Source organism: Nyctereutes procyonoides, unplaced genomic scaffold, assembly GCF_905146905.1.
Source record: "Nyctereutes procyonoides isolate TBG_1078 unplaced genomic scaffold, NYPRO_anot_genome, whole genome shotgun sequence".
Lineage (NCBI taxonomy): Eukaryota > Metazoa > Chordata > Mammalia > Carnivora > Canidae > Nyctereutes > Nyctereutes procyonoides.
The window spans coordinates 10,166,681-10,194,361 of NW_026575132.1; the positions used below are offsets into that span (position 1 = coordinate 10,166,681).

The 27,681-nt window shown below is 35.0% G+C and overlaps 1 protein-coding gene across 8 annotated transcripts in view; it reads right to left on the reverse strand.

The window, feature by feature from the left end:
• Positions 1-4,484: 4,484 nt before the first annotated feature.
• The window catches only part of HYCC2 (hyccin PI4KA lipid kinase complex subunit 2), a 78,591-nt gene continuing 55,394 nt past the window's right edge, over positions 4,485-27,681 (reverse strand). For 7 of the 8 annotated variants that reach the window (XM_055345215.1, XM_055345216.1, XM_055345212.1 and 4 more), the window contains 5 exons: positions 24,934-25,050; positions 20,932-21,019; positions 17,514-17,673; positions 16,594-16,761; positions 4,485-12,330 (listed from right to left, as the gene is read on the reverse strand). In XM_055345215.1, the coding sequence (XP_055201190.1) occupies positions 11,732-12,330; positions 16,594-16,761; positions 17,514-17,673; positions 20,932-21,019; positions 24,934-25,050 (1,132 nt within the window). In that variant the 3' untranslated portion in view covers positions 4,485-11,731. The remainder of the gene's footprint in view (positions 12,331-16,593; positions 16,762-17,513; positions 17,674-20,931; positions 21,020-24,933; positions 25,051-27,681) is intronic. The other variant, XM_055345218.1, reaches the window with a different exon arrangement.

The following is a 27,681-nucleotide window of genomic DNA, read 5'->3' on the forward strand; positions in this document are numbered from 1 at the left end:
CCTTTGAAAAAGAGATCAAGTTATCTTGCAAACAGTGGCTATGAGTTTGAAATTCATCCAAGAGATCAAGAGAAAGAGATCTAGGGATCATCAGTGTATAAAGTCAAAGGGAGAATAAAAGAATTGCCTTACGATGATGACTAAAATAAGAAATGAAGTGAGGTGGGGTGGGGTGCCTAGGTGGCTCAGTTGGTTAAGCGCCTGTCTTTGGCTCAGATCATGATCAGGCTCCTTGCTGATCCCTCTCCCTCCTGCTCCCCCTGCTTGTGCTCTGTCAAATGAAAGAAAAGAAAAGAAAAAAAAAAGAAAGAAAAGAGAAAAGGAAAAGAAAGAAAAAAAAGAAAAAGGAAAGGAAAAGAAAAGAAAAAGAAAGAAGAGAAAGAAAGAAAGAAAGAAAGAAAGAAAGAAAGAAAGAAAGAAAGAAAAAGAAAAAGAAAAAGAAAAATTAAGTGAGGTACCTCATCTTCTGAGATAGGCAGTTAAGTAGATGAAGATAGTTGTAGTTATAGTTTGTCCTTTGACGTGATGGGAGAAAACAGGAAATTAAAACCTTCTAGCATTATGGCCTCCATTTGATGAAGTAAAAGTTGAGGCTCCTGATAAAGTGGTACATCAAGTGATGAAGCTTTGGAACAGAAACTGAAGGGAATAAGAAAGTAAGCAGGCCAAAAAGTAGAAGGACCTCAAAGTGTTGGGGGTTTAAGGTTGGGGCCAGTGAAATTGTATTGATGCCTATAGTGTTCAGTGAAGTAAGGGGATACGAAAGGCAGAGTGTAGCACTGACAAGAACAAGTTATATATACACACACTGGACTAATCTCTTTCATCTCTTTCTCATATTGGCATTTATTGTTTTATGTATTTCTCTAGGGAAAAGAAATTGAGTCAGTGGTTCTAGGTGGAAGAAGAAAAGCTTAGCTATGAAAGCCAAAGACTATTATAGGATTAGGAAGAGTTTTCAGTGCTGACTGCATATGACAATTACCTAGGGAGGCGTTAAAACTACTAATGCTAGATCCCAATCCCAAAGAGTCTGAAAATGTGGTCCAGCCATCAGAATTTAAGAAAAAATTTCCCAGATGATGTTAATGTGTGGCGAGGGTTAAGAACCACTGAGCTAGGGACAATGAAATTTTTTTTTCTATCAAATGTGAAATTACCTACATACTATGCATTAAACACATACCTGCTAAGGGTATGACAGGTCTAAAATGGCAGTCACAGATGCTTCAGCAAATGATTTCTACTCAGAGTTTCTAAGATACCAATTTGATTTCAATCCTGTTCAGGAGAAAGTGATTACTTCTATCTAAACATTTAGGAATAAGAGAATACAGTGATGAAATCCTACTTTATCTCAAGGATTTTCTCACACCAGGGATGATGAAGCCCTCACAAGGCACAAACTAGTAATGACAGATTTGGCATATTAATCCCTAAAAAATATACACATAATAAATCACACTGGGAAATAAGCTTTAGAATATAATCTTCAATACAGAAAGTTTTCTAGTGTACGTAAAGCCATTACTTATAAGTTGTTAGTAAATATCTAGATTTCTTAAAATTCTGATTATTTTTGAGGAAATGGGGATATTTCCTACTGAATGTTGAAGAGAATAAAAAAGTATTTTTGAGTTTTTTAGTTAAATTATACAATGATTCAGAATTTAACTTTGTATTGGTCAGCATGACCTGGCCATAAAAAAATGTTTCATTCCTGGGGCCGTCCGGCCGGCCTGGGGAGGGGGGCTGCAAAAAAAAATTAAAAAAAAAAAAGTTTCATTCCTAATGTGTATTAAACATTGTTAAAGTGCCAAAAGTGGATTGGTCCTTCAAGTGAGTTTTAGAAGGGAGTCCCACCCCTTTTGATGTAACATCTTGAAGAACACTAGGGCTGTTAATACAGACTATATCCATCCTATTTGGATTAGGATCCAGGGCCAGATTTAGACCTTTAGAAACCCAAACACAAAAGACTATATTTGTACCCTCTCCTTTGTTGTTCAAAACAATATTAAATCTGGGACGCTCAGCAGTTGAGCATCTTCCTTTGGCTCAGGGCGTGATCCCAGTTTGGGGATGGAGTCCCACATCAGGCTCCCTGTGAGGAGCCTGCTTCTCCCTCTGCCTATGTCTCTCTCTGTGTGTCTCTCATGAATAAATAAAATCTTAAAAAAAACTAAATCATAAAGTAATTATAAGTAAGTCCAACAAAATTCTGATTTCCTCCCAAGCAATTTGGCGACATTTTTTTTTTTTGCAGGGGAAGGATGGGGCTAAGGCCTGTAAAGAGACCAGAGGAGCTGGTTTAAAGCATAATAAAGGTTCCTCATACAAACCACAGAAAATCTATTTTTCTCCTCTTGAGAATGGTATACAATTAAGGGTAGTACACAATTGGAACCATACATAGGATATAAGTAAATTTCTAACTGTGCAATCCTGGGTTATTAGGGCTTGAATCTTCCATGGGTTTCGTTTACTTTTAGTAATCTAGTTCTACTGAGATCGAATCTCCCCGTCCTTCCCATCTCCTACAAGGGCCTTGGCCTTGTGGGGATAGGACAAGTATACTAGTAGTTGAGAATAATCAACTGTATAAAGCAGCATCTGTATGAAGCATTTTACGATGGTTAGGTGCACAAGTCCATGAGCCTGAGTGTGTCTGGTTCAATTCCAGCTGTACTACCTATTAGCTCTATGACCTTAGATGAAACTTTTTTTTTTTAAAGATTTTATTTATTTGACAGAGTGAGAGTGGGAGCACAAGCATGGGGAGCGGCATGCAGAGAGAGGAGAAGCAGGCTCCCGGTCAAGCAGAGAGTGCAATGTGGGCCTCGATTAACCGTGCCACCCAGGTGCCCTGAACCTTTCTTTTCTTATAAAAGGAGAGTGATAGTACTTTTCGTATACTATTGTACGGATTTTTTGGTATTTTCCTTAAAAATGGTTAGAATGGTGCTTGGGATGTCTTAAAATCCAAGATTAATTCATGTGGGAAGAATCTCTGGACAAGTTGTATCCAAACCATAGACGTATTAGGTGTTAGCAGGACAGGGTCTCTACTATCACTATTTCATTACAGTACCTTAAAGTGGCTTTTCCTTTTGTGCCTTTTTTCTTTTTTTAAAGATTTTATTTACTTATTCATGAGAGACACAGAGACAGTGGCAGAGACATAGGCAGAAGCAGAAGCAGGCTCCATGAATGTGGGACATGATCCCAAGACTCCAAGATCACACCCTGAGCCAAAGGCAGACACTTAGCCGCTGAGCCACCGAGGTGTCCCATGTATTTTCTAAGGTTTTCAAAATGGGCAAATATGTTTTTAATAAAAGGAAAAAAAATGGAAACTGTCAAACTGGTGAATCCAATCTTCCCTATCTGGCACAGATCCTGAGTCAAGGCAAAAACAAATTAAGTCAGGCTTTGTGAGTTGCCTTACGCCATTCTCTTCTGGAACTGTTCATCTTTATCAACAATTTTGGATTAAGGCATAATAAACAGGATACTTTAAAAATGTTTTATATGTTTGGATCTGAAATAAAAGGGAGAATAAAGTCTTGGTCCATAAGTAAGAAATAATAGCTATGAGGGGGGAAAAAAAAAGAAGGCCTGAGATTTTTCTAGAAAGTAGATGTAAAGAAAGTAAAAGAGGGCCTGGGGCTGAGCTCTTCTTTCAACCTATGTTCCAAGAGAAGGCTAAAGTGGATCTTTTTAAAACACAATGTGGGAAAGACCAAAAAGTTGACTGACTAGAAAACCATGTTAAGAGTATGGGCAACAGGCACTTTCATACAGCGCTGAAGACAGTGTAAATGACTGTCATAATGTTGACTCCTCTTTATAAGGACCTTAGGAGAGAAAATTACTTCTAATATCTCAGTTCTAGAAACAGTTGTGCTTCATCTGAGAAACTGATTTGTTTTATATTAAGGATTCTGAAAGTCTTGTAATCTCATTACATTTGGCTGCTTTAAAGTTCAGAGATAGGGCAGCCTGGGTGGCTCAGCGGTTTAGCGCCACCTTCAGCCCAGGGCCTGATCCTGGAGACCTGAATTGAGTCCCACATCAGGCTCTCTGCACGGAGCCTGCTTCTCCCTCTGCTTGTGTCTCTGTCTCTCTTTCTCTGTGTCTTCCATGAATAAATAAATAAAATCTTTAAAAAATAAAATAAAATTCAGAGATAAATTTGTATCTCAACAATAACATACAGAAATGGATGGCACACATTTTATGTATTAACTTCACTTTTCTGCCTTCATGTTATTTTATATATTGCCGTAATCAGTTCTATAATTAATTATAGCTGTTTCATAGATTGCCTTAATTAGTTCTATAAACTGCCTTAATAGGGTGTCCTATAAACAAAAAGCTCAGACATAAATAAAATGGCATGCTTTGGGAAAAAAAAATACAATGAAGGACCATTTGAAGGTATCAAATTTAGGTAAGATATAAAATTAACTCAGGGAATCCGGTCAAAAGCCAAATAAAGCTGTATTTTTATACTGTACAAAAGAAAATTTACATTCTTAATGTTACTAGATACATCTAGGGGAAAATTACACATCTCTCAAGAAACACAATATTTAACATCTTAGATATGTTTCTGCATTGCAGATTGATAATTTTATACATCTTTATTTACAATAAATTAAAATAGTTTTTCATCTCTGGCAGATATTTACAAGGTCAACAGTGACTATGTTTCACATTTCAACAATCAACAGCATTAACCAATTCAGTAAGACAGTTAAGATAACGGCTTACATGCACCAATAAATATGATCTTAAATGTGCGTTTTTTTTCTTCAGCTCTGAAAAAATGAAAAGTTTTCACTAATCCTAGGTTGAAAGGACATCAGTCAATAGAAATCGTATTTTCTTCATGCCTATCCTATTAAAATTTTAACCAGCATGATTCTCTGAATACTTGTGAAATTTAAACCAAGCTGCAGTTTGGAAGCTGGTTTAAAAACAAAACAAAACAAAGCAAAGCAAAACCAAACCAAACCAAGAGCTTATCTATACATTCCATACCCTTTTATGAAGCAAACATATGAAAGTGGGATATCTCCTGTTTACCCGTCCATTGTGACAGAGATCAGACTGTATAATGCTATAATAAAAACCCTTCAGAAATTGTAGCTCAGGAGAGCCTAATTATTATGAGAAAAATTGTGGGAAAATAATCATTGCACCATAAAAACTGTTCCTCTTAACTAGTTACAATGAATGTAAAGTCAGCATAATTTTTAGAATGAGAATCAAAAATATTCACTGTAAAGTAGTTGAACTTACTACAAATATTTTATTTATTTATGCTTTTTTTTTTTTACTAGATTTTAAGTAATCTCTATATCCAACATGGGGCTCGAACTTATAAGAGTTGCATGCTCTACGGACTGAGCCAGCCAAGCACTCCCAAAATATTTTTAAATAACACATGGAGCATTGAGCTTATCCCTCAATTCAGTCTGGATGATGAAACTTAAAATCCAAACCTACATCAGTAATTGTTAGGCAATCTTCTCTTTCCAAGATAGCTGATCAATACATTCATTACTTTTTTAACTACCACCGGATATGGAAAAAAAATACACAAAACCTGTTTGCAACATTAGTTAATATATAATTCCATTTTGTGTTTTTCCAAAGAAATTGTTACTTAATAGCTTAAGTAAGCCCAGTAGTTCTTATGGGTTTATACGTTTTTAAAAAATGAATTATTTTAGTTTTGCCAAGAAAAAAAACACCCAGAGTGATCATGTACATAAATTATGTTAAACATACCATTCTAGCCAATATTATACGTACTGGAAATAATTGCCATTACTTAAAAGGTGTATTTCCATAACATCCCCCCCTCAATTTTATTCTTAAAAAGCCACAACATCATACAATACACCAACTTTAGGAATATCCCCTCTTTTTTATTCAATACTGACAAGCAGAATCCTTAATTTAAGGAGACATGAAAATGTGTCATAAGGAATAATATTTGGACTTAACTGGTACTTTTGCTGGAGGTATAAAATGTTGACATAAGAAAACCCCAAATGGAGTCTTGTAGGTACTGTATACCTAGGTTGCAGATCAAAGAATCCTATAGTATTTATTTCCCCCAGGGCTAGAAAGCAATCCTTTATGTTAAAGGGACCTCATTCCTTAGCAGTTAAGTACTTTAAAAATTATATTTGGTTAATAAATTTTCTTTGGTAATTTTATAATCAACGAAGTTGTAAGGAATTTCCTCTGATATAACTAACACTGAGTTGTTGACACTCAAATACAGCAAACTTGTTTGATATCAATTCTGTAGTTGGGGATGGATTGTCCAATTCATTTCTCTTTGAAAATAAAAGAATTTCCTTATTGAACCTACCTCCAGATACACAATTATAAAAAGACTGCTATATACTGTAAGTTACACTTTATTTTTTGGTAAAATCTATGTAAGCCTAATAGCAGACATCTGAATGTGCCTTAATTTGTAAACATTTTCTCAAGATCCAAAGTAAAACATAGAACCTACATTTCTGTACTATGCTGCCAGTTAGTTATTATTTCACATCATTCCCAGCTTTCTAACTTCTATCCTGAACTGTTTGCTCTTCTGTATATTTCTCATTTGACAAACGGTTAAGACTACAAAAATACTGAAGTGATTGAAGTTTCCAAAATCTGTAGTTGTGTGGTCATCAGGTGTAGAAGGAATGTGCCTATATGGGTAGGGCAAGGTTGGGTGATGAAGACTCCACTAATTCTAATGGCAGGATCACCATACAGATTTCTGGCACCACCAAAAATCTAATATAGTTTAAGTGCACATTGGTTGACTTTATGAATATTATTTCCTATGTATATTCAGTGCCAGTATGATATACCCATTAAGTACATAATGCAGGTAACACTAAAATTTATGCTTTATATTATCAACATGGCCACCCTGGGAATGCAAACTTGTACCAGTCTGGTGACTCATGATTTTATTAGCACTGTTAACAATTTTACACTGCATTCCGTCTTCTAATCTGGCAAATATTCTAATCCTACTTTATGAATAATTTCTAGTTGGTTTTCAAATAACTTGTTTCTAGAAAGCACTTTAAAAAAATTAAAGTATTACAAATAAGTGTCTCAACCGACTTAGTGGTTTGAAACATGACAATCATTCAACTTGAAAGATAAAAAGTCCCATATTCAGACTTTAACAGAGCCATAGTATAGAAAAGTTGCTCTAAAATTCATACAGTTTTTCTGACCACTGGCATGACTTATTAAAACATTTTACCCTGAAAAACAAATAAATAACTGAAATACTGATTAAAACAAAAACCTACTTTGTAATCCAAGATCAGAAATGGAGAGCTTCTCCTTGCCAGTGTTTATATAAATAGTATACTACCCCCTAAAGACGGATACTAATATTTTAAATTTACAAATGAACATGCAGAGAATTAAATGAAACAATTGACTGTCAACAACTAAAGTACTCAAAAATGGACCCATACAAACCTCACAAAGTGAGGTAGCAGAAACACCTCACTTCATTAAAATATTCACAAAAATAGTGCAAACAAACAAAAAAAAAATCTGAAAGTATTCTCAGTATTCCAGTGCCTAATAAATAGTTACAATTAAAGCTACTAAGTGGAATTTGAGAATATACATTGGAAATATTGAGCTTATATAGCTGAGACTACCGCATTTAAGACATTTTATATGGTATATACACTTTAAATGAGACAACGGTCACCATTCCATTATGGAATCAGAAGCTTCACGCTATAAACCTTTTTCAACCACATAAGGAAATATTGCTTGTATCTATCTATTCTAAAGCACAAGTCAGGTTCAATTATTTTCGACATCAGAAATTAATGGGATTAAATTTATTTAATCTTTACTTTGCAATACTCCATTGTGCAACGCAATTAACTTGCCACATAGGTGACTGAAAGCTGGCTGATTCAAAAATTACTTTAAAATAGCTAGAAACACTGATCAAAGGTATTTCTTTGGGTTTATTTTTGCACTTAAATAAATCCACAGAAATATAATCAACTACAAAATGGCAGCATACAACTGTTATGTGGCAGAAAATAGTAAGGCATAAATTAGAATAAGAAAAATGTATCTATCCTTACATCTGTGGTATAGATACCTACATTTCTAACACTTCCCCATCTATGTTTATTACTCTACATTTTTTCTGGATTTAATACTTTTCTTAATGTGCTATACTCACCAACTACTAGACCAAAACTGTAAAGAAACTGCAGAAATGGAGAGTGTTACCACATTTACCATAGTATGAGTAAGTGGGAGGCAATGGGGTGTTAATACGCATTTGACAGGAGATAGGAGTTATATTCTGGCTCTGCTTCTTAGTTATGTGACGTTAATCATGTCACAACCTTTTTGAGCCTCAGTTTCCTGAGGACAGATATTTAGGGAGGGGGCCCTGGGTGACTAGCTAGATTATTTCTAGGGTCTCATCTAGCACAAAGATTCTGACTCTATAATACACAGGCACAGAAGAGTAACTGGGAGAAAAAGAGTTGGTGGCAGGGGTCAGGATTTCAAATTATAACCACGTCCTCCTTCAGCTTCCCAAAATATTTTTATATTTAAAAATCTTACATCTAAGTTAGCTTTTTATACTTTAGATTTTAGGTTGATTTCTAAGTAACATAATTTAAAATTAATGTAGTAGAATTACCAAAAGCTTCAGATATTTCTTTGTATTTCTTAATCCAACCTGGCATAGATGGCATCAAATTGTTTTATTATAGAAAACAAGTATTTTCTCTGTAATGAGCTTTTCCATAAAAGGAAAGACTTTTTCTTATGAAAGGCAGTAGGTATACAACAACAGGTTGCTAAAGAATAAAGTATGACTATTGCTGGTATATATTTGTAACAGCTGTTGTATATCTGAAAACTACTTTGAATTCAATAACAATAAATAATGCAAATGAATATAAAACATCTCTTAGAAAATTTGACTTATGGTTTATTAAACTAAATTTTAATTATATCTTGCACAGAAAATCTGTTCTAAGACCCTGAATGCACAGTTTGAGCTAAATGAAATGTTTCTTCAATTAAGGCCAAATCACGTAACTTAAAAGAACAAAATGTCACAGGGTCATGAAACATTAATGGGTGTGTTATACGTACAAAATAGATACATGTACACATGTACAGAAAAATGAAATCCTCTAAGTTGAAGTTTTCCAAAACCGACTTTTCAAGTTTAAGATTTTTAACAGAATGAAAGGGAGATTATATGTTTATTACAGCTCTTACTGTAATTTGATATTTTTTTTTGTTTTTGTTTTCTGTGTGTGCTTTAACTAAATCATACTAGGTTTAGATGCCAATAAACACACACTTGTTGAATTCAAAACAACCCGCCAGACTCCTAAATCAACCAGGCATTTCGGCCATAAAGTGAATGACTTCCAGCCATGGTCAAGATCTTACCCATGAAAAGAACAATGCTCTTTTCTTTTCCTACCTGAAACTTTGCTTTCCTCAGTATATTATAGATCTCTACATCTCATTTATTTTGGCTGCTTTCAAACTCATTTATCTGACATCCCTTGGGTTAAATTTAAAAAAGGGATAGCTAACATAGGTCTTTGTGATATATACATATACACACCACACACAGACACAGACACACACACACACACACCCAATACACTTCTATTTATAAACTTTTAACTTTATCCCAGACTTTGGCAATGTTGTAGTAGTAGTACTAGTTGTACTAGTTTAGGTTCTAGTTTTCCATTTTCACATGAGCTGAAAAGTTACAGACCACCAAATTCAAACAAGCATCTCACTGTTCTTATAAAGATTCTAAAGAAAATCCCCTCCAAATCAAAACAAACAAACCCTCTTACAATAAAATAAGAGGAGGAGGGGGTAGATTTTCAGATGTGGAAAAAAACAAGAGGCATTTTTCTGGTTACTTTATTTATCAAAATCTATTGTAATTTTAATTGATAGAGATAATATTTTAAAACTTGTTAATTAGGAGAATACTTGCTTTCTATAAATTCAGTATATTTATCTTTCACAATAAAATAAAAATGTCTAAATGTACAAAGCACTAATAGCTCTGATGTATTTTGTGGAAGGATAATGTATAGCAATTCAAGTCACAATACAGTGATTTTTCAAAAACCAATATATTTTCTTCTTTCTCAATCAGGCATTAGGGCCTGAGACCCAAAAGAATTTATACTGAAATCTTACCCAACCAAGTCAGAACTAAAAAAAAAATTTTTTTTTACTAATAATGCATTTTTGTAACCTCTTAACACAAGATACCAAATGCTAATTACATACATTCAACATCTAGCTTACTGGCATGATTTCAAAGTCTTATAAAAATGAGAAACTTTTGCAGATATATGATTAGAAGTTACACAAACTGCATTACATTTAACACAAAGGCAGTGTGGTCCTTGAAGGAGAAATCAAGTCAGTACCCCCTGGTAGAAATGTTCTATAAAAATGTGTCACGTTGAAGCATCAGTGTTTTCAGCCAATTATCTGTCCCTGATGTATTTCCTTGGAGTATATGATCTATCAGGACTTCGGGTTTCTTAATCCAAAATATCTGACTGAATTTAGGTACATCTAGAAAGCAGCTGAAAGGGTTTCTCCAATAGTCTGACATCACAGAAAGTGGGTTGAGAAATCCCTCTCTTTACCTGAAGACGTACTTGTTCTACTTCAGTCATCATCAGCTCACAAAGGAAAAAAAAAAAAACCTATCAAAACTTCCCCTCACACACACAGTCCCACAGAAGCTAAACAAAAACCACCCCCTCCCCCCCACAAAACCCCAGCACCAAATTGTCAATCATTCCTGGGAAATAGAACATGCCTCTTGGATTCTCTGATTTGTTAGTTGTCAAACTTTAAGGACAGAAATGACCTATGTCCTTATGGGGAGGAGGGAAGACAAGTTAATAATGACTGTAAAGCCACTGAGAAAGTGCATTATCAATTACAAACAACTTTGAGCCCTGCCCTCCAAAAGAGGGAGCCATAACTTGATTTAAATGCCTCAGTTATTGAACATTTGTATCCTCGAGATAAAGGAGATGGGGGGGGGGGGGAAGAACCACCCACATTTTAATGAAAAAGTGCAGCAGTCTACCACCTTTCCCCATGCATCTCAAGAAAATTGCACAGACTCAGAGAAGTCCAAAGTCATAGCAGAATCTCTGAGGCACTCCTGGTTAAAAGAGAAAAAAATATGATCCAGTAATCTCCATAGTTCTATAGATTATGAGAACAAACCCGTTTTGTTTTTTTGAACAAAAGCCTAAGAATCATTTCATAGGGATCATATACACCATTTCCTCTAACATATTCTCAGTCTCACAGTGTTGAAATGGGACCGATCAGCCTACGATGGATTGCACATCACCCAAGGAGAAAGGAAGGCATGGAAAATGCATACATTTTATACTGCTTCACAAACACATTTACAAGGAATAAAGTGAAGAGAAGATATAGGAAGGAGAAAAAAGAAAACCTTATTGCTCTTTCCATACAAAATACAGTATGAAGATACCTAAACTAAATCAAATCTGATTACGATGACCAATATTTTCACAATGTGGGATGAAGTGTCTTCTTATACAATGAAATGTTCAGTTTAAAGGGTAAGCAGAAAGATGAGAGGATGTCAGAACTACACCTGGGATATTAGCTGCATATTGAAACTTGGGGATCGAGACTGCTTGGTTAAGGGAGCTCCTGGGCTGAGGAGCTCTTTACCTTCTCCAGCTTGACCTAGCCGGTCTTCCTGTAGACTGATAGTTGAGTATCGATTAACATTGTTAGCTGCTAAATTAGTAACTCCCTCAGTGCCAACCCCAATGCTGGTACTTGCTTGACTGCCATTTACATAGTCAAATGATTTGCTTGAGGAAGCACTGGCTGTCCGGATTAGACTTAAACTATTGGTTTTTGGCACCACCTGGCCAGCAGGCAGGCTCAGGTGTTTCTTCATCGGTGTCAGCTCGATTGAATCTACACTAAGATCAGTTGGCTGCTGTACATACTGCCTGCGAATGACTGAATCTCGAGGGCTCTCACTGGATTTGATGACAGAGGCTGTTTCTTTATCCTTAGCTGAACGCCCAGCTGCTACTTTCCTTAAGCTTCCCCTCTGAGAAGAGGAGGATGGTTTGGTCCCAATTGGCTGACTGCTGAGGGAAGCCCCTGATGAAAATCCTTCATCTGCATCATTTAGGTTTACCGACTCTTCTCCATTTACACCCTCAGCACCTAAAAAACAAATCAGACAAACTCAGCAATAGCTAAATTTAAAAAAAAAAGGAACTGTGAATAAAAACTCAACTGACCTTATCTCTTGGGTAATGTTTGCTATTGGTTGGCAATGGCCCTGTTGTCAACACTTCCCCTAAATAATTCAGGGGAAGAAAGCTTAATCTACACAGAATTCTAATACGTTATTCACTGTGTTCATTCAGCTTTAATTAGTCCAGCTTCTGTAACACTATCCACAAACGAACGTAGCATCTCAATATTTACACATATAAAACAACTTTAGGTGAAATACATTGTTACAAATCTTTATAATATACCCTTGTCTATTTGAGGTGACTATATCTGCTTAAAAAAAAAAATCAAAAATTTTTCCTTTTATCTCTCTTAGCCCACCATAAAACAGTGTACAAAACAGACCCCTCTAATTTCAGTCACCCAGAATAATGCCAAACTCATTTTCCCTACAAGCCAAACCCTTTTTAAGGGCAGTAAAAATTTACATTTACTCAACAGCTAAGTGCTTCTACATGGCTTTAAAACTTTTAACATAGAATTACTAGATTTTCTAACTCAAAAAACTGTACATTGTTTCCAGTAGCTTCATACTTGTATTTTGTCTTATGGGCATATCTATTCATTGGCTTTCATATTTTCTTGACCAATTAATGTGAAGAAAATATTTGATTATCAGAGTAACTAGCAGTAACTAGCAGGAATAGTTAAGGATTTTTACTTTCTATATTATGTAGCTGCAACAATTTAGATTTTTAGTCTTGAGATGTATTATTGTCATAATCACAAAATACTATGGTGTCCCATTACATTTCATGCAGGTACTGCAGTTAACAAAATAATCCTTATCTTGGGATTTTGTTAAAAGGGGAGAAGCATATATATTCAATTTGGGTTTTCCAGAAAGCCCAATTCTCTTACTGAAAGTAGGATCAACACTCTCTTAGAAAGTAATATATTTGCTTCTTTCAAAACATAGCAATTTGTTACATCATTACATATGTTTGCCAGACTGCAAGAAAGTTTAATCTGAATCTACATACAGATATCAATATTACAGTTATGGTAAAACATTAGGAAAGAATTCTAAGCAAATATTACTTTGAGACACAGGTTATTTAAATAAAATATACATAAAATATTTAAACACAATCTTTATTTAACATAGTACCTGGAAAAATAAAAATATTTTCTTAGATATATTTTCTTATATGAATTAGTTATTTCCTTCATTCAAAAGAAGAACGAAACAGGCTATCTTTAAAGCAAAAGGCATGTTGTTATTATATCCAGCAGTTTAATAATCTTCAACCATCATGCAAAGCCATATGAAAATGCAGCTGACACCACTTCTCTCAACCCCTTCTTCAAGAGTAGTATGTAATATAACTCAAAATGAAACTTTATATTATATTCACATGGTATCACCTTAGCAATTTTCTTAGGGTTACTATTAAGAACTCCAAAATGCCCAAGAAAAGGTATTTACTGGTTCACAATTAGTATTAGTAATATAAAACTAGAGTGAATAGAAATGTATCATCAGATATATATCTATATACACTGAGGAAAGGAGACTGAGAGACTTAGTGCTAGCGCCTAAATCTTGCCTCATGCAGGTCTGATGCCCAAGCAATATGACCATAAAAGAGATGATAACATACAAGCCATCATGCAAGAGAAGCTACTGATATTTAATATACTAAGAAATACTGTTTGAACACAATAGAACACTTTAATCACAGGCATTGTCCTCAGTTTAGTCATAATTTTAAACCCACTTTAAAGGTCACAAATAAAATGTAACTTGACAATCAGGATAAGGGTAGGTGATTGGCTTATATTCGCCCTTCAATTTCAACATATAACAAATATAATTTTAATTGTAAACTGACTTAAAACCATATACTAGAAAATTCTTTTAAAAGGCCAAATATTGATATTAATACAAAAGCTCCAGCAGACTTCAGAATTACCAAAACTCTTCACAGGTTTCGGTAATTTCTTTCCTTCTATTTAAAAAACCTCAAGGAATAAAAAGGCAGTTACACGTCTCACAACTTTTTTCCTTTCTGTAATTTTCTCCGTGGGTGATAACAATATTATTCATGATCTACAGGGATGATAACAAAAAAGGATCTTTAATAAACTTCTTTTTTTTAGATTTATTTATTTGAGAGAGAGCAAGTAGAGGGAGATAAGCAGACTCCTCACTAAACAGGGAGTCCAATGTGGGGCTCAATCCCAGGACCCTGAGATCATGGCCTGAGCTGAAATCAAGAGTCAGTCACTCAACCAACTGTGCCACCTGGGCACCCCTTTACTGAACTTTTCTATTCATGTCTGCCTTTCCTTATAAATTTACCTCCTACTAATATTGATTTAATGATACAATTAATCTAGATTAAAAAGCAAAGTAATTTTTGAGAAATTTCAAACACTGAAGGAATTTATTTCTCTTTCCTTGTGGTGATACCTAACCTTTACAAATGGAAATTTTTACTAGTGATAGGAGATATTTTAAAATACAATATTTTAATATTTAATAGGATATTTTGTTTTTTTTAAAAAAGATTTTATTTTTAAGTGATCTCTACACCCATTGTGGGGCTTGAACTCACAACTCCAATATCAAGAGTTGCACACTCTACCGATTGAACCAGCCAGGCACCCCTTAATAGGATATTTTAAAAGAACTACTATCTTGGTTCCCTTTTCAAAGTATGACTTTTGATAAACTGGAAGAAATATTTCAACTTAATCCCACAATCTCTAGGATTTCGAATGTTAATTATCATAACACAGTACTACATTTAGCACAAATAAATATTCTAACAATGGTAGTAGATATATCAAGCGGCTCATTTAGTGATTAGGAATGTTGAGAGGCTGTTGTTCAATTTAGGCCAACTCTGGGTTCAACATCTATTCATACACTTATTTTTATGCCCTTGGACTACTCAGGGTAACATAAAGAGATAGGAAATGAAAAGGGAAAGTTGCGTCTTTCAAAGGATCTCTGTAAAACAGCACCAACTCCTTTGGGTCCCTAGATCATGCACATGCAACACTGTTAAATGAAGTTAAGATCAATGTGGGCAAATGGGCAAGGGAACAGAAGGTAGATTTAGATTCTTACTGAGCATGCTCAAATTTCTAATGCACCAAAGAGCAAGAGACTTCCCTAATATGGAAGGTAACTGCTTCATATATGTTTGGTCTTAAGTAAAAAATATATAATCTATTTTAAGACTATTTGCTATATTTTATTAATTAATTTAACGGTTCCATGGTAGCAATAACATTAAATAATGAAAAACCATTAGGCTACAGTTCCCTCTTTCACAAGGTCAAGTCCTATGGGCATCAAATGTAAAACAGCAAATAAATAGTTTCCTATTGGAGAGAAGTGTTCTTTTACAGATGGTGGTGGCGGTGATAGTGGTGGTGGTGCTGATGATTTGGGGGTAAGAAAAATTCTCATTGTGAAATACCTACATTGTAGAAACAAGGATCTACTAGGATACCTGAACTCTAAAGAATACATTTCAATTATCTGAGAGCTACATAGGACAATCATTATTTACAATAAATGATAATATGTGGTGTGGACCAGTAGAGCACATTTAGAGAGGAAAGAGGTCAGTAGTTCACTACTTAGACCAGGTAACTTGACCCACAGATTACAAAAAGCAATAAATACTGATTTACTCTGCCAAAAAGTTAAGAACTTCTTGTTAACTGACCAACCTGGAATTAGAGATAAATCGGCCAGCTCCACTTTAGTCCAATTTCTCAAATGATATTAATGTTTTAAAACTCTCTTCACACATTTTTAAATAGTAAATTATTATATAAAGCAAATCATTTTATAATGACTAAAAGGCTCATGTCCATTGGATGCATTTTTCCTTTCCTAAAGTTAGAGTAAACATGCTCAGTAATGAAAAAAATCCCAAGCATTTGCAGACCTTTTGGAGACAGGACTCTGCCTTGTTAGTAGCCATGCCAAGCTGTTCTTTGATTACACAGAATGCAGACTCCAGGCCAGCACAAATGGTAACTAAAGATTGTACCTGACCTGGCTCTAGGCATATGGGGAGGTGTGCTTTGCAAGGAGGAGCTAATACACCCTGGGGTAGTGGAAACACACACTAGAATGGAATGATGTTCTGCTTGGGGATAGAGAGCCAGGATCCTTCTCCAGCAACTGCCTCACTGACTTCTGCCTCCTCATCTCTGTCCTACCCTCTGTTGTGGCTGCTGCTGAGTTGGGCTCCGGTGAGCCGTGCTCAGGGGTCCTGCGCACCAGCACCTCCCCCTCTTGAACACGTTTGATCCCTAGGTCAGTGGAGCCGTGTTGGATCGGGGAGCCAGGAATACTCGAGTCAGCCTCGTTTGAGAAGTCAAAGCCATCTGGGATTCAACATATAAAATTTTAGTGCTTTTGTGCTGCTCTATTCTCTTCTGAGCATTTTGACCCAGGCAGATAAGAGAATGTATATATGGATATGATAAAAACACAAACACTATTTATATAGTTACATGTGTGTGCACAGCATGCACACACATAAGGCGGCAGATGAACAATGTGAGGTTTGCAAATGAATAGCACAGGAAAATAGGGATCATTAAAGTGGCAATTAATATATCTTAGGCAAGACAGCTTGACTATTCAAGTACCATATGCCTACGAAATACTGCTGGATTCAGCACCTCCAAGAAAAGGAAAAACAAAGACAAAAATTGAAAATACAATAGTTAACTCTTTTATGGATAGCTTATATTTCATCATTGGTTTGGTCAGTTATAGAATTTTCTCCCACAGTGCTCATTCATGCACCTTTTTTCCCATTATGATTAAGGCTTAAAGAAACTTCTTTCCTATTGTTATTACTAGTACAAAAAAAAGGACAAAAATTAACTTGATCTTATTTTCTGTTTTAACATTCATAGAACAGTCTTAATAACATATTTCTACTTCATAAAAATATTATAGTACTCTATATAAAAGTAAAATCGTTTCATTTTTAAATATAGCACTAGATATGTATTTAAATGCCTGAATTTATTTTGATTTAGATAAATATCATGTGCTAACCTAGACTATAAAAACAGGGATAAATTTGCTAGAATCCATGAATGCACTATAGGAATTTTGCATTCACCTTCTCTCCTCCACCTATGACGACGGATTGAAGCTGTTGTGATCGCGGTCCGAGAAATCCTCGGCACTGTTGGAGTGACTTCCACTTTAAGTACTTTCTGGCCTTCTTGTGAAGAATCAGGAGCATCAAATGGTAATGAGTTTTTCATGGCGTTGGCAACCTAAAATGATAATATAAAGTCTATACGTATTTACAATGAATATATAATTTACACTTATTTTACATTTCATGTTTCGTAATTTTTTGAAAATATATATCCTGGTACTATATAATATAGAAGTACAATGTATCAGAAAAGTTAGTACCTCCATTGTTCTGGGTATTTTTGTTTTGTTTTTACTATGGGGGGTACACAGGGAGAGGGATGAAGAATCTTAAGTGGGTTCCATGCTTAGCTGTGAGCCCGACACAGGGCTCAATCTCACAACCCTGAGATCATGACCTGAGCCAAAATCAAGAGTTGGATGCTTAACCAACTGAGCCACCCAGGGGCCCCTGTTCATATTTCTTTAGGTAGACTTTTAAAACGAGAATTTACTTTTAAAATATGAGTCACACACCCCACAGATTCCTTAAAGTTGTTCAAAGAGGAAAGCCATTTCAAAGACAGAAACCCTGATTAAGAAAATTTAGAAGTTTGATTCCTCAGATGAAAAATAACATGCAAAATTTAATCTCTGATTAAAAAAAATAATTAGCCTTCTCTCTACTCCTTTGTCCCCCCCCCTTTTTAAAAAGATTTTATTTATTTTTAAAAAGATTTTATTTATTCATGAGAGACACAGAGCAAGAGAGAGGTGGAGACACAGGCTGGGGGAGAAGCGAGATGCACGCAGGGAACCCTATGTGGGACTCGATCCCGGGACTCCAGGATCACACCTTGGGCCGAAGTCAGGCACTAGACTGCTGAGACACCCAAGGATTCCCCAACTCCTTCGTTTCCACAATGAGAAATTTTCCCTAAACATATCTGGCATTTTGTCCCACCACTTTCTGCTCCCTCCACAAAGAGAGGAAATTACTTGGCTGGAGAGTAATTATCATTAACTGATGCACATTTCTTAATTGAGTAGTGCTAATCTAGCAAAGATCTTGAGCTGGAGAACTGTCTTTCTCCTTTCCTCTCCACTTGGAAAGGATAAATAGAATGCAGCAACCTGGACAAGTGTGCCAGCTCTGCCAACTCAAACTTCTCCAGGAGGCTGCTCCAACATCTACAGGGGTGGGGAGGTAAGTTTTTCAATTTAGATTTTATCAGGAATAGAGATGATGCTTGTTTCTCTACCTGCCAACTATTTACTCTGTTTACTCTAGATTTTTTTTTTTTTTAAGATTTATTTATTTGAGAGAGAGAAAGCAAGTGAGCACACAGAGGCACAAGGAGACAGAGAAGCAGACTCTCTACTGAGCAGGGAGCCTGACATGAGGCTTGATCCCACAACCCTGAGATTATGACCTGAGCCGAAGGCACACAACTGACGGAGCCAACCAGGTGCTCCCTGGCTCTAGATTTTAACAGAGAAAAGATGGCCCTTGGGGTCTTGGTTGGATCCCTCAAGGACCCTCCACAACAAAGGATTGCTCTAGGCTAGAAATTACTAATTTCTTTATTTTACCCTGGAAATGCCATCTCTACTTAATTTGTAAGACTGTTACAAGGAGAAAAGTATGAATTTAGAATCTCACAAATATATCATAATAATAATAATAATACTGTACAATTATTCTATCTTGTTATCCATTTGCTTTAATGTAACCCGGAGAGTAAAATTAGGTTTGCTGACATGAGGAAAAAAAATGGAAATTCAAATAGCAAAGAATTAACTTTGATAAATTTACAGTTTAAATGCATTTAAAGTAAATGCTACTTTGATAAATTTACAGTTAGCTTAAAATATAAAGAATACAAAGAAAATGGCTTTAAAACTTGTATTCTTGGGATGCCTGGGTGGTGCAGTCATTCAAGTGTCCAACTCTTGGTTTTGGCTCAGGTCTCAATCTTGGGGTTGTGAGATTGAGCCCTCCACTGCACTCTGTAATCAGCACAGAGTCTGCCTGAGAATCACTCTCCCTTTCCCTCTGCTCCTCCCACTTGTGCTCTCTCTATAGAATAAATGAATAAATCTTTTAAAAAAAGGTAAACTAATGTAATTACAATTAAAATCTACACTATGATATGTATCTGTCAAAGAATCTTGATAAAAAATTGTACTCTTAAACTGTTACAAGTAAAAAAGTATAAATATTCTTAAAATACCATTATACTATAAAAAGCTTAGAAAACACAAAAAACTGCAAAGAAAAACCATTCATATTTGAAACACTTGAGTAACCATTAGCATTTGTATGTTGCCTCTGTCTTGTCCAGATAAAAAACAATTGTACATTGCTTGACCACTTAACACAAACTAGTATTTTTTAGTATAAATTTTTGAATATGAGACACCTGAGTGGCTCAGTGGTTGAGCATCTGCCTTGGCTCAGGGCATGATTCCAGAGTCCTGGGATCAAGTTCCACATCAGGCTCCCTGTGAAGAGCCTGCTTCTCCCTCTGCCTATGTCTCTGCCTCTTTCTGGGTCTCTCATGAATAATAAATAAAATCTTTAAAAAATTTTTTTTGAATCTATAATTTCATCAAGCAAACATAAAGTTAATTATTCTATGCTGTGAAACACCTTGTATTCTGATTCCTCTGTAATTAGAAATGACACTAATGTCGTGCTTTTAATACATTAAAAACTTTCAAAGTAGTTTTCTGGGATGTGCTGTTAGACATGGGATGGTGGGTTAAAGAAAACGTATACATGTTACTGAACTGCTTCTGCAAAAGGATGTACAGGGTTGTGTTATACTGCTACTGGTAATGGAAAGATTTTTTAGAAATATATTTAATTTTTAGAAATATGTTGAGTTTGTGCAAGAGTATTAAATCTTTTTATTTATATAGAACAAAATCCTAACTGGCTTTCTTGTCATGTCTGTTGAGAATCTTTTTCTCAGTCTGTGCAGTACACATGAATTTTGTTTTTAAAAAAAACTGGTGGTTTAGAATTTAGATGTTCATGTGGTCAAAGAAAAGAACTCAATCCTATTTTAGTGATTTGTCCCAACACTTAAGCTTAGAAAATCCTTCCATCTCTAGAAATTTGTGTAAGTGCTCCTAACTTTTTCCTTTCTATTCTTAAAGGATTTCAAAACATTTAATTCTTTAATTTATCTGAACTTTATTCTGATATGTGGTAGTAGAGGATCTAAATCAATTTTGTTTTCTGTCCAACAGTTAACCTATTGTTATGGAATAAATCTTTCTCCTGTGATGATTTAGATTGCCTCATATATTATATATTGAATATATTCACACAATAGTGCCCCTTTCAGCACAGGTATATTTAATAAAAAATAAATATAAAAACTTACCAAGAGTGGTTGAGAAAAGAGTTCTAGCTGAGCTCTATAAATGATATCATCAAGGACTTCTTGGCCAAGGTCCCACTGCCCATTATACCTGTGGACAAGCAGACTGTTAACTAACTTTAGCCAATATCTCTAATCTCTAACAACATTTTTATTGTCCCAAGTCCTGCTACTTTGGCTCCAAAACAAGATTTTCACATTAATTTGTGCATTTTATTTCTAAACTATCCCACTTTTGCTTACAAGAACAAATTGAAGAGGGGCCTCTGGGTAGCTCAGTCGGTTAAGCATCTGATTCTTGATCTCAAATCAGGTCTTGATCTCAGGTTCATGAGTTCAAGCCCCATGCTGGGCTCCACACAGGGTGTGGAACATACTTAAAAACTATGTAGAGAAACAGTTTTCCAAAAAGAAAACCTGACTGCTTTCCAGATTTCAATTTATTGATTAGTTATATCTTGGCTATTTATAAAGTACTAAAAGGATTATGAACAATTTATACACCAGCAGATTGTGGACAAAGTAGAAGAATAAATTTCTAGAAACATACAACCTACCAGGACTAAATCATGAAGAAATAGAAAATCTGAATAGACCAATTACTGATAAGAAAAAAAAATTAAGATTTTATTTATTTATTCATGAGAGACACACAGAGAGAGGCAGAGACATAGGCAGCAGGAGAAGCAGGTGCCCTGCTGAAGCCTGATGCAGAACTGGATTCCAGGATCCTGGGATCACGAGCTGAGCCAAAGGCAGATGCTCAATCACAGAGCCACCCAGGTGCCCCACTGGTAAGGAAATTGAAGCACTAGTCAAAAAACTGCCAACAAACAGAAGTCCAGAAGACCAGAAGGCTTCACAGGTGAATTCTACCAAAACACTTATAAAAGACTTAATACCAGTCTCAAACTCTTCCAAACAGCAGAAGAGGAGGAGAGAATACTCCCATATTCATTTTACAAGGCCAGCATTATCCTGATACCAAAACCAGACAAGAACACTGTAATAAAATTACAGGCCAATATCCTTGATGAATATAGATGCAAAAATCCTCAACAAAATATTAGCAAACCAAATTCAACAATACATTAAAAGGATTACACACCATGATCAAGTGGGATGCAAGCATGGTTCAAAATCTGCAATTCAATCAATATGATATACCATATTAACAAAATGATGGATAAAAATCATATAATCATTTCAATAGAGACAACAAAAAAGCATTTGACAAAATTCAACATCTATTCATGATAAAAACTCAACAAAGTGGATGTAGAGGAGACACCCTTTACATAATAAAGGCCACATGTGATAAGCCTACAACTAACATCATACTCAAAGGTGAAAAGCTGAAAGCTTTCTCTCTAAGATCAGGAGTAAGACAAGGATGCCTACTCTCACTTTAAAAAAGTTCAACATAGTACTAGAAATTCTAGCCACAGAAATTAGGCAAAATAAAAAAATTAAAAAAAAGAAAGAAGTGGCATCCAAAATCAGAACAGAAAGACTAAAACTATCTCTATTCGCAGATAACATGATATTTATAGAAAACCCTAACAATGTCACTGTTAGAACACAACTGTTAGAACTGATAAATATAGTAAAGTTACAGGGTACAAAAATCAATATACAAAAATCTGTCTGCATTTCTATAAGCTAATAATGAACTATCAAGAAATTAGAAAAAATTCCATTCACAATTGCATTAAAATAATACCTAGGAATAAATTTAACCAAGAGGATAAAAGATATATACTGTACATCTGAAGTTTTCATAAAGACACTGATGAAAGAAACAGAAAAACACATAAATAAATGGAAAGATATTCTGCACTCATGGCCTGGAAGAATTAATAGTTAAAATGTCCATACTACCCAAAGCAATCTATAGATTCAATGTAATCCCCATCAAAATTCCAGTGGTATTTTTCACAGGAACAGAAATAATCAAAAAACAAAAGAAATAATCCTAAAATTCGTATAGAACCACATAATACCCTGAATAGCAAAAACAATCTTGAGAAAAAAGAACACAGCCAAAGGCATCACACTTACTAATTTCAAACTATACTGCAAAGCTAATCAAAACAGTATAGCACGGCCATATAAAACACGTATAAATCAGACTGAAGAGAAGAAAACCAAGAAATAAACCCACACATACATGGTTAATGAATTTACAACAGGGAAAGGAGTGTCTCTTCAATAAATGGTGTTGGGAAAACTGGACAACTACATGCAAAAGAATGAAACTGGACCCCCATCTTACATCATACACAAAAATCAACCTAAAATGGATTAAAAACCTTCATGTGAGACATGAAACCATAAAACTTCTAGAAGAAAATACAGGCAGTAATTTCTTTGACATCAACCTTACAATGTTTTTTTAGATATTTCTCCTTGGGCAAGGGAAACAAAAGCAAAAATAAACTAGTGGGACTGTACCAAAATAAAAAGCTTTTGCACAGCAAAGGAAACCACCAAAGAAAGGGAAAGGCAATCTACTAAATGGGAGAAGGTTTTTCAATGATATACCCGATAACGGGTTAATATTCAAACTACATAAACAACCTCTACAAATTAATGTTAAAAAAAACAATCTGGTTAAATATTGGACAGAGCACCTGAACAGACATTTTCCAAAGAACACATATGGATGGCCAAAAAGTAAATGAAAAGATACCTGGCATCACTAATCATCAGGAAAATGCAAATCAAAACCACAATGAGATATCATCTCATACCTGTAAGAACGGCTTTTATCAAGAAATAAGTGTTGCCAAGGATGTGGAGAGAGGAAATCCTGTGCAATACTGGTGAAAATGTAAATTGGTAGACACTATGGCAAACAGTATGGAAGTCCTTCAAAAAGTTAAAAATACTACCATATGATTTAGCAATCCCACTTCTGGTATATATCCAAATGAAACAAAATCACTAACTCAGAGATATCTGCACTCCATTCATTGCAGCATTACCTATAGTAACCAAGACATGGAAACAATCTAAGTGTTCACTGACAGGTGAACAGGTAAAGAATATATAGTGTGTACACACACACACACACACACAAGATACTGTTATCCAGCTACAAAAAAGGAAAAGAAATTCTGCCTTCTACAACAACATGGACAGACCTTGAGGGCATAATGCTAAGTAAAATAAGTCGGACAGAAAGACAAATACTAACTACTGTTAGAGCTCACTTATATGTGAAATCTGAAAGGAAAAAAACTCCAAATTCACAGACTGGTGGCTGCTAGAGGTGGTGGGTGGAGGTGGGTATAAAGAGTGAAAGTGGTGGAAAGGTACAAACTTCCAGTTATAAGATCAGTAAGTCTGGGGATATAATATATAGTATTGTGACTAGAGGTGACAATACTGTATTGTATATTTGAAAGATGCTAAGAGATTTTAAAAAGTGCTCATTAGAAGAAAAAAATTGTGACTATTTGTAGTGATGGATGTTAACTAAACTGACTGTAGTAATCATTTCACAATATAAAATATATCTAATTATTATGTTGTACACCTAAAATTGACACAATCTTATAAGCCAATTGTATCTCAATTAAAAAACTGTCTTTAATCATTATTATACTGCTTTCAAGTAACAAGTTTTATCCATTTAATAAAAGATACTAGGGGAGATCCGTGGGTGGCTCAGAGGTTTAGCTCCTGCCTTCGGCCCAGAGCGTGATCCTGGAATCCCTGGATCCTCGGGCTCCCTGCAAGGAGCCTGCTTCTCCCTCTGCCTGTGTCTCTGCCTCTCCCTCTCTCTCTCTGTGTCTCTCATGAATAAATAAATAAATCTTTTTAAAAATTAAAATAAATAAAAAGGATACTAAATGGAATTCACATTAGATAAAGAAGATAATGGGTCCATGATGGAACAAATAATTCAGTGTTGTGCAACTGATAAGGAAAAAAAAAGAGAAATATTAAGTTTCCAGATGTTAGGATGAATTCACTCCCTTTCATAGTCTATGTACTTACATGGCATAATAAACCCCTGTGAGAAGTTGCACCATGAATTCAGGATCCAATACTATACGACCACAGAGTTCTTTCCAGTGTTTTTCATGTTGTCGTGGAAATCCACTCACACAAACCCTAGGAAAATACAGTATTTGCCATGTGTGATTTCCTGATCGATTAAACATTTTTCCTTTCATAAAATCATTTATTCAGTTTTTCATTCCTCATACATTTACTGAGTACCTGCTTACATGCCAGTCACTGTCCCGGGCCTAAGCATACAGTTATGAACAGGCAAAAAGATAAAATAAAATCTGTGCCCTCACAAAGCATATATTCTAGAGAACTATATCAATAAAAGCAACAAATTTTCTCAAATAGCTATGTCTGTCATCCTTTTCCCTCTTAAGAAAAGAAATGTGTAATTTTTACACATCCCAAATTTTATCAGGATGAATTAGAGGGAGATACAGAAATGTCAAAACAAATAAATGGGCATTCAAAATACTGATGTCTATGCGGCCATTTTTTTTAAGGTTTTATTTTTAAGTAATCTCCATACCAAACACAGGGCTCCAACTCACAGCTCTAAGATCAATTGAGCCAGGCAGGTGCTCCCTATGAGGCCATTTTTAAATTAAAGTGCCATAAACAATTCTGTCTTCATCTCACTAAGAGAGGCTTCCAGAAAAGTTATGCTAATTATCAAAAGTTGTAATGTACCTATATTATTTTAATCAATTAATCTGTTAGAATAATTGTAAGGTGAGTCCAGAAGAGATTTTTCAGGTTTTTAGTGCATTATGATTTCTGGAAATTTCTCTAAAATCTCAATTTACATATATATTTTTGTAGCAGAGATATATAATTAAGAGATCAATAAAAGACTTGAGAGCATAGGGGACTTGGCTGGCTCAGTCGGTAGAGCATGCGATTCTTGATCTTGGGGTTGTGAGTTCAAGCCTCAAGTTGGCTGTGAAGCCTACTTAAAGACAACACCAACCAAAAAAAAAAAAAACCCACAAAATACTCAAAAGTAAAAAATAAAACCTACAACAATGGTTAAATTAAAAAGAAAAAAAAAGACTTATAAGCATGAAATGGCATTAGGATAAAATTATATGGTTAAAGTGGTAGAGAAGATTAATTTCAAGGAGAAAAAAAGGGATAATATAATGTTGGACTATTAGAAGCCTGTTCATCTATTCTTCATATGGATGATGTAGGATATTTATGTTATATACATTTAAAATACTAAATTATTTTATGTCAATATCTACATACTAGAAATCATACCATTTGCAACTATTTATTTATTTTCTTTTTGCAACTATTTAAAATAAGATGAAAAATTTAAATGACAACTTAAATATGTGAGAGCTACATACGTTTTCAAAATTTTTTAAGGCATATATGAACAAAAGTGTGAGGATCACTAAATTCTATCATCATTTTTGCTATTAAGAAAATCTCTTTTAAGTGCCACAAAAATTAGAGCCTTGGCAGATTTTGTTTTAATGAGTCAACAATAGTCATTTATACATAATTTATCTGTAGACAGGCAGTATGTGCTTCAATAGTGTACTTTCTTGATAACAGTATCTAAGTTAGAGACAAGAATTTTGTTAGTCATTTATCATGTTATTACAGGCTCTTTTAAGATACTATAAAATCAAACTTACACCTAATTTTGATTGGCCTTTCCCCAGTTAGCAAAAGTCTTGTTTTAAATAGGACCATATTAAAAATAAATAAATAAATAAATAAACAAACAAATAAATAAATAAAATAGGGCCATATTCTCTTCTCAGTAACACAACAGCATGAACTTCAACAACGTATTTGTGAGTGGACAGTCTCTTGGAAGGCCATGAATCCTATGATCCCCTGTCCTGGTATTCACATGCTATATATCTGCTACTACTGAGTGTGGGTGGGACCTGGATGGTGCTTCCAACTAAGAGAATATAGCAAAGATAATGAGATTTCCATGACTACAAGTACATGAGTATGTGATTATGTTGTATCACAAGATTGTACTGCAGTTCTTGCTGGAGTCTCTCACTCTTTTCTCTGCTTTAAAGAAGTAAGCTACCATGTTGTAGGCTGCCAATGTTGGGGAGACAAAGAACTGAGGGTAGCCTTCAGCAGAGAGCCAACAAGAAACTAAAGCACTCAGTCCTACAACTAGAAAAACTGAGTTCTGCCAATAAAAGTGTCTGATACATCAACTGAGCCTCAGATAACCTCTGGCAGACATCTTAACCACAGCTTTCTAACACCATAAGCAGAGGACCTAGCCAATGCATGGCTGGACTCCTCACCCATAGAAACGTGGAAATAATAAATGCCTGCTATTTTAGCTGCTAAGTTCATGGTATGTGGCAATTTGCCATAAGGCAACGGAAAATTAATACAGCATTTAACCTTTTTTGAGGGGCTCAGTTTCCTCAAGTAAAAATCAGTTGGATTGAATGAACTCAGGGTTCCTTCTATAACTGAAATCTGTGACTCAAAAGGTACTCTGACTCCCAACTGATTCCTATTACTTAATTTTTTTTTCTATACTGGCCATTTAAATTTCAGCTCAGCTCTGTCCAAATTTTTAGAAATTCTGATTTAGTAAAGACTACAACACACAAATACGAAAGGGACATATAGATAATTGGTACTATTGCTAATCTTATCCAAAGCAGTTATTTGTGAAATACATAAATGAAAAAATTTGCATTCCTTTAGACTTTCTCCACATATAGAACTATTTAT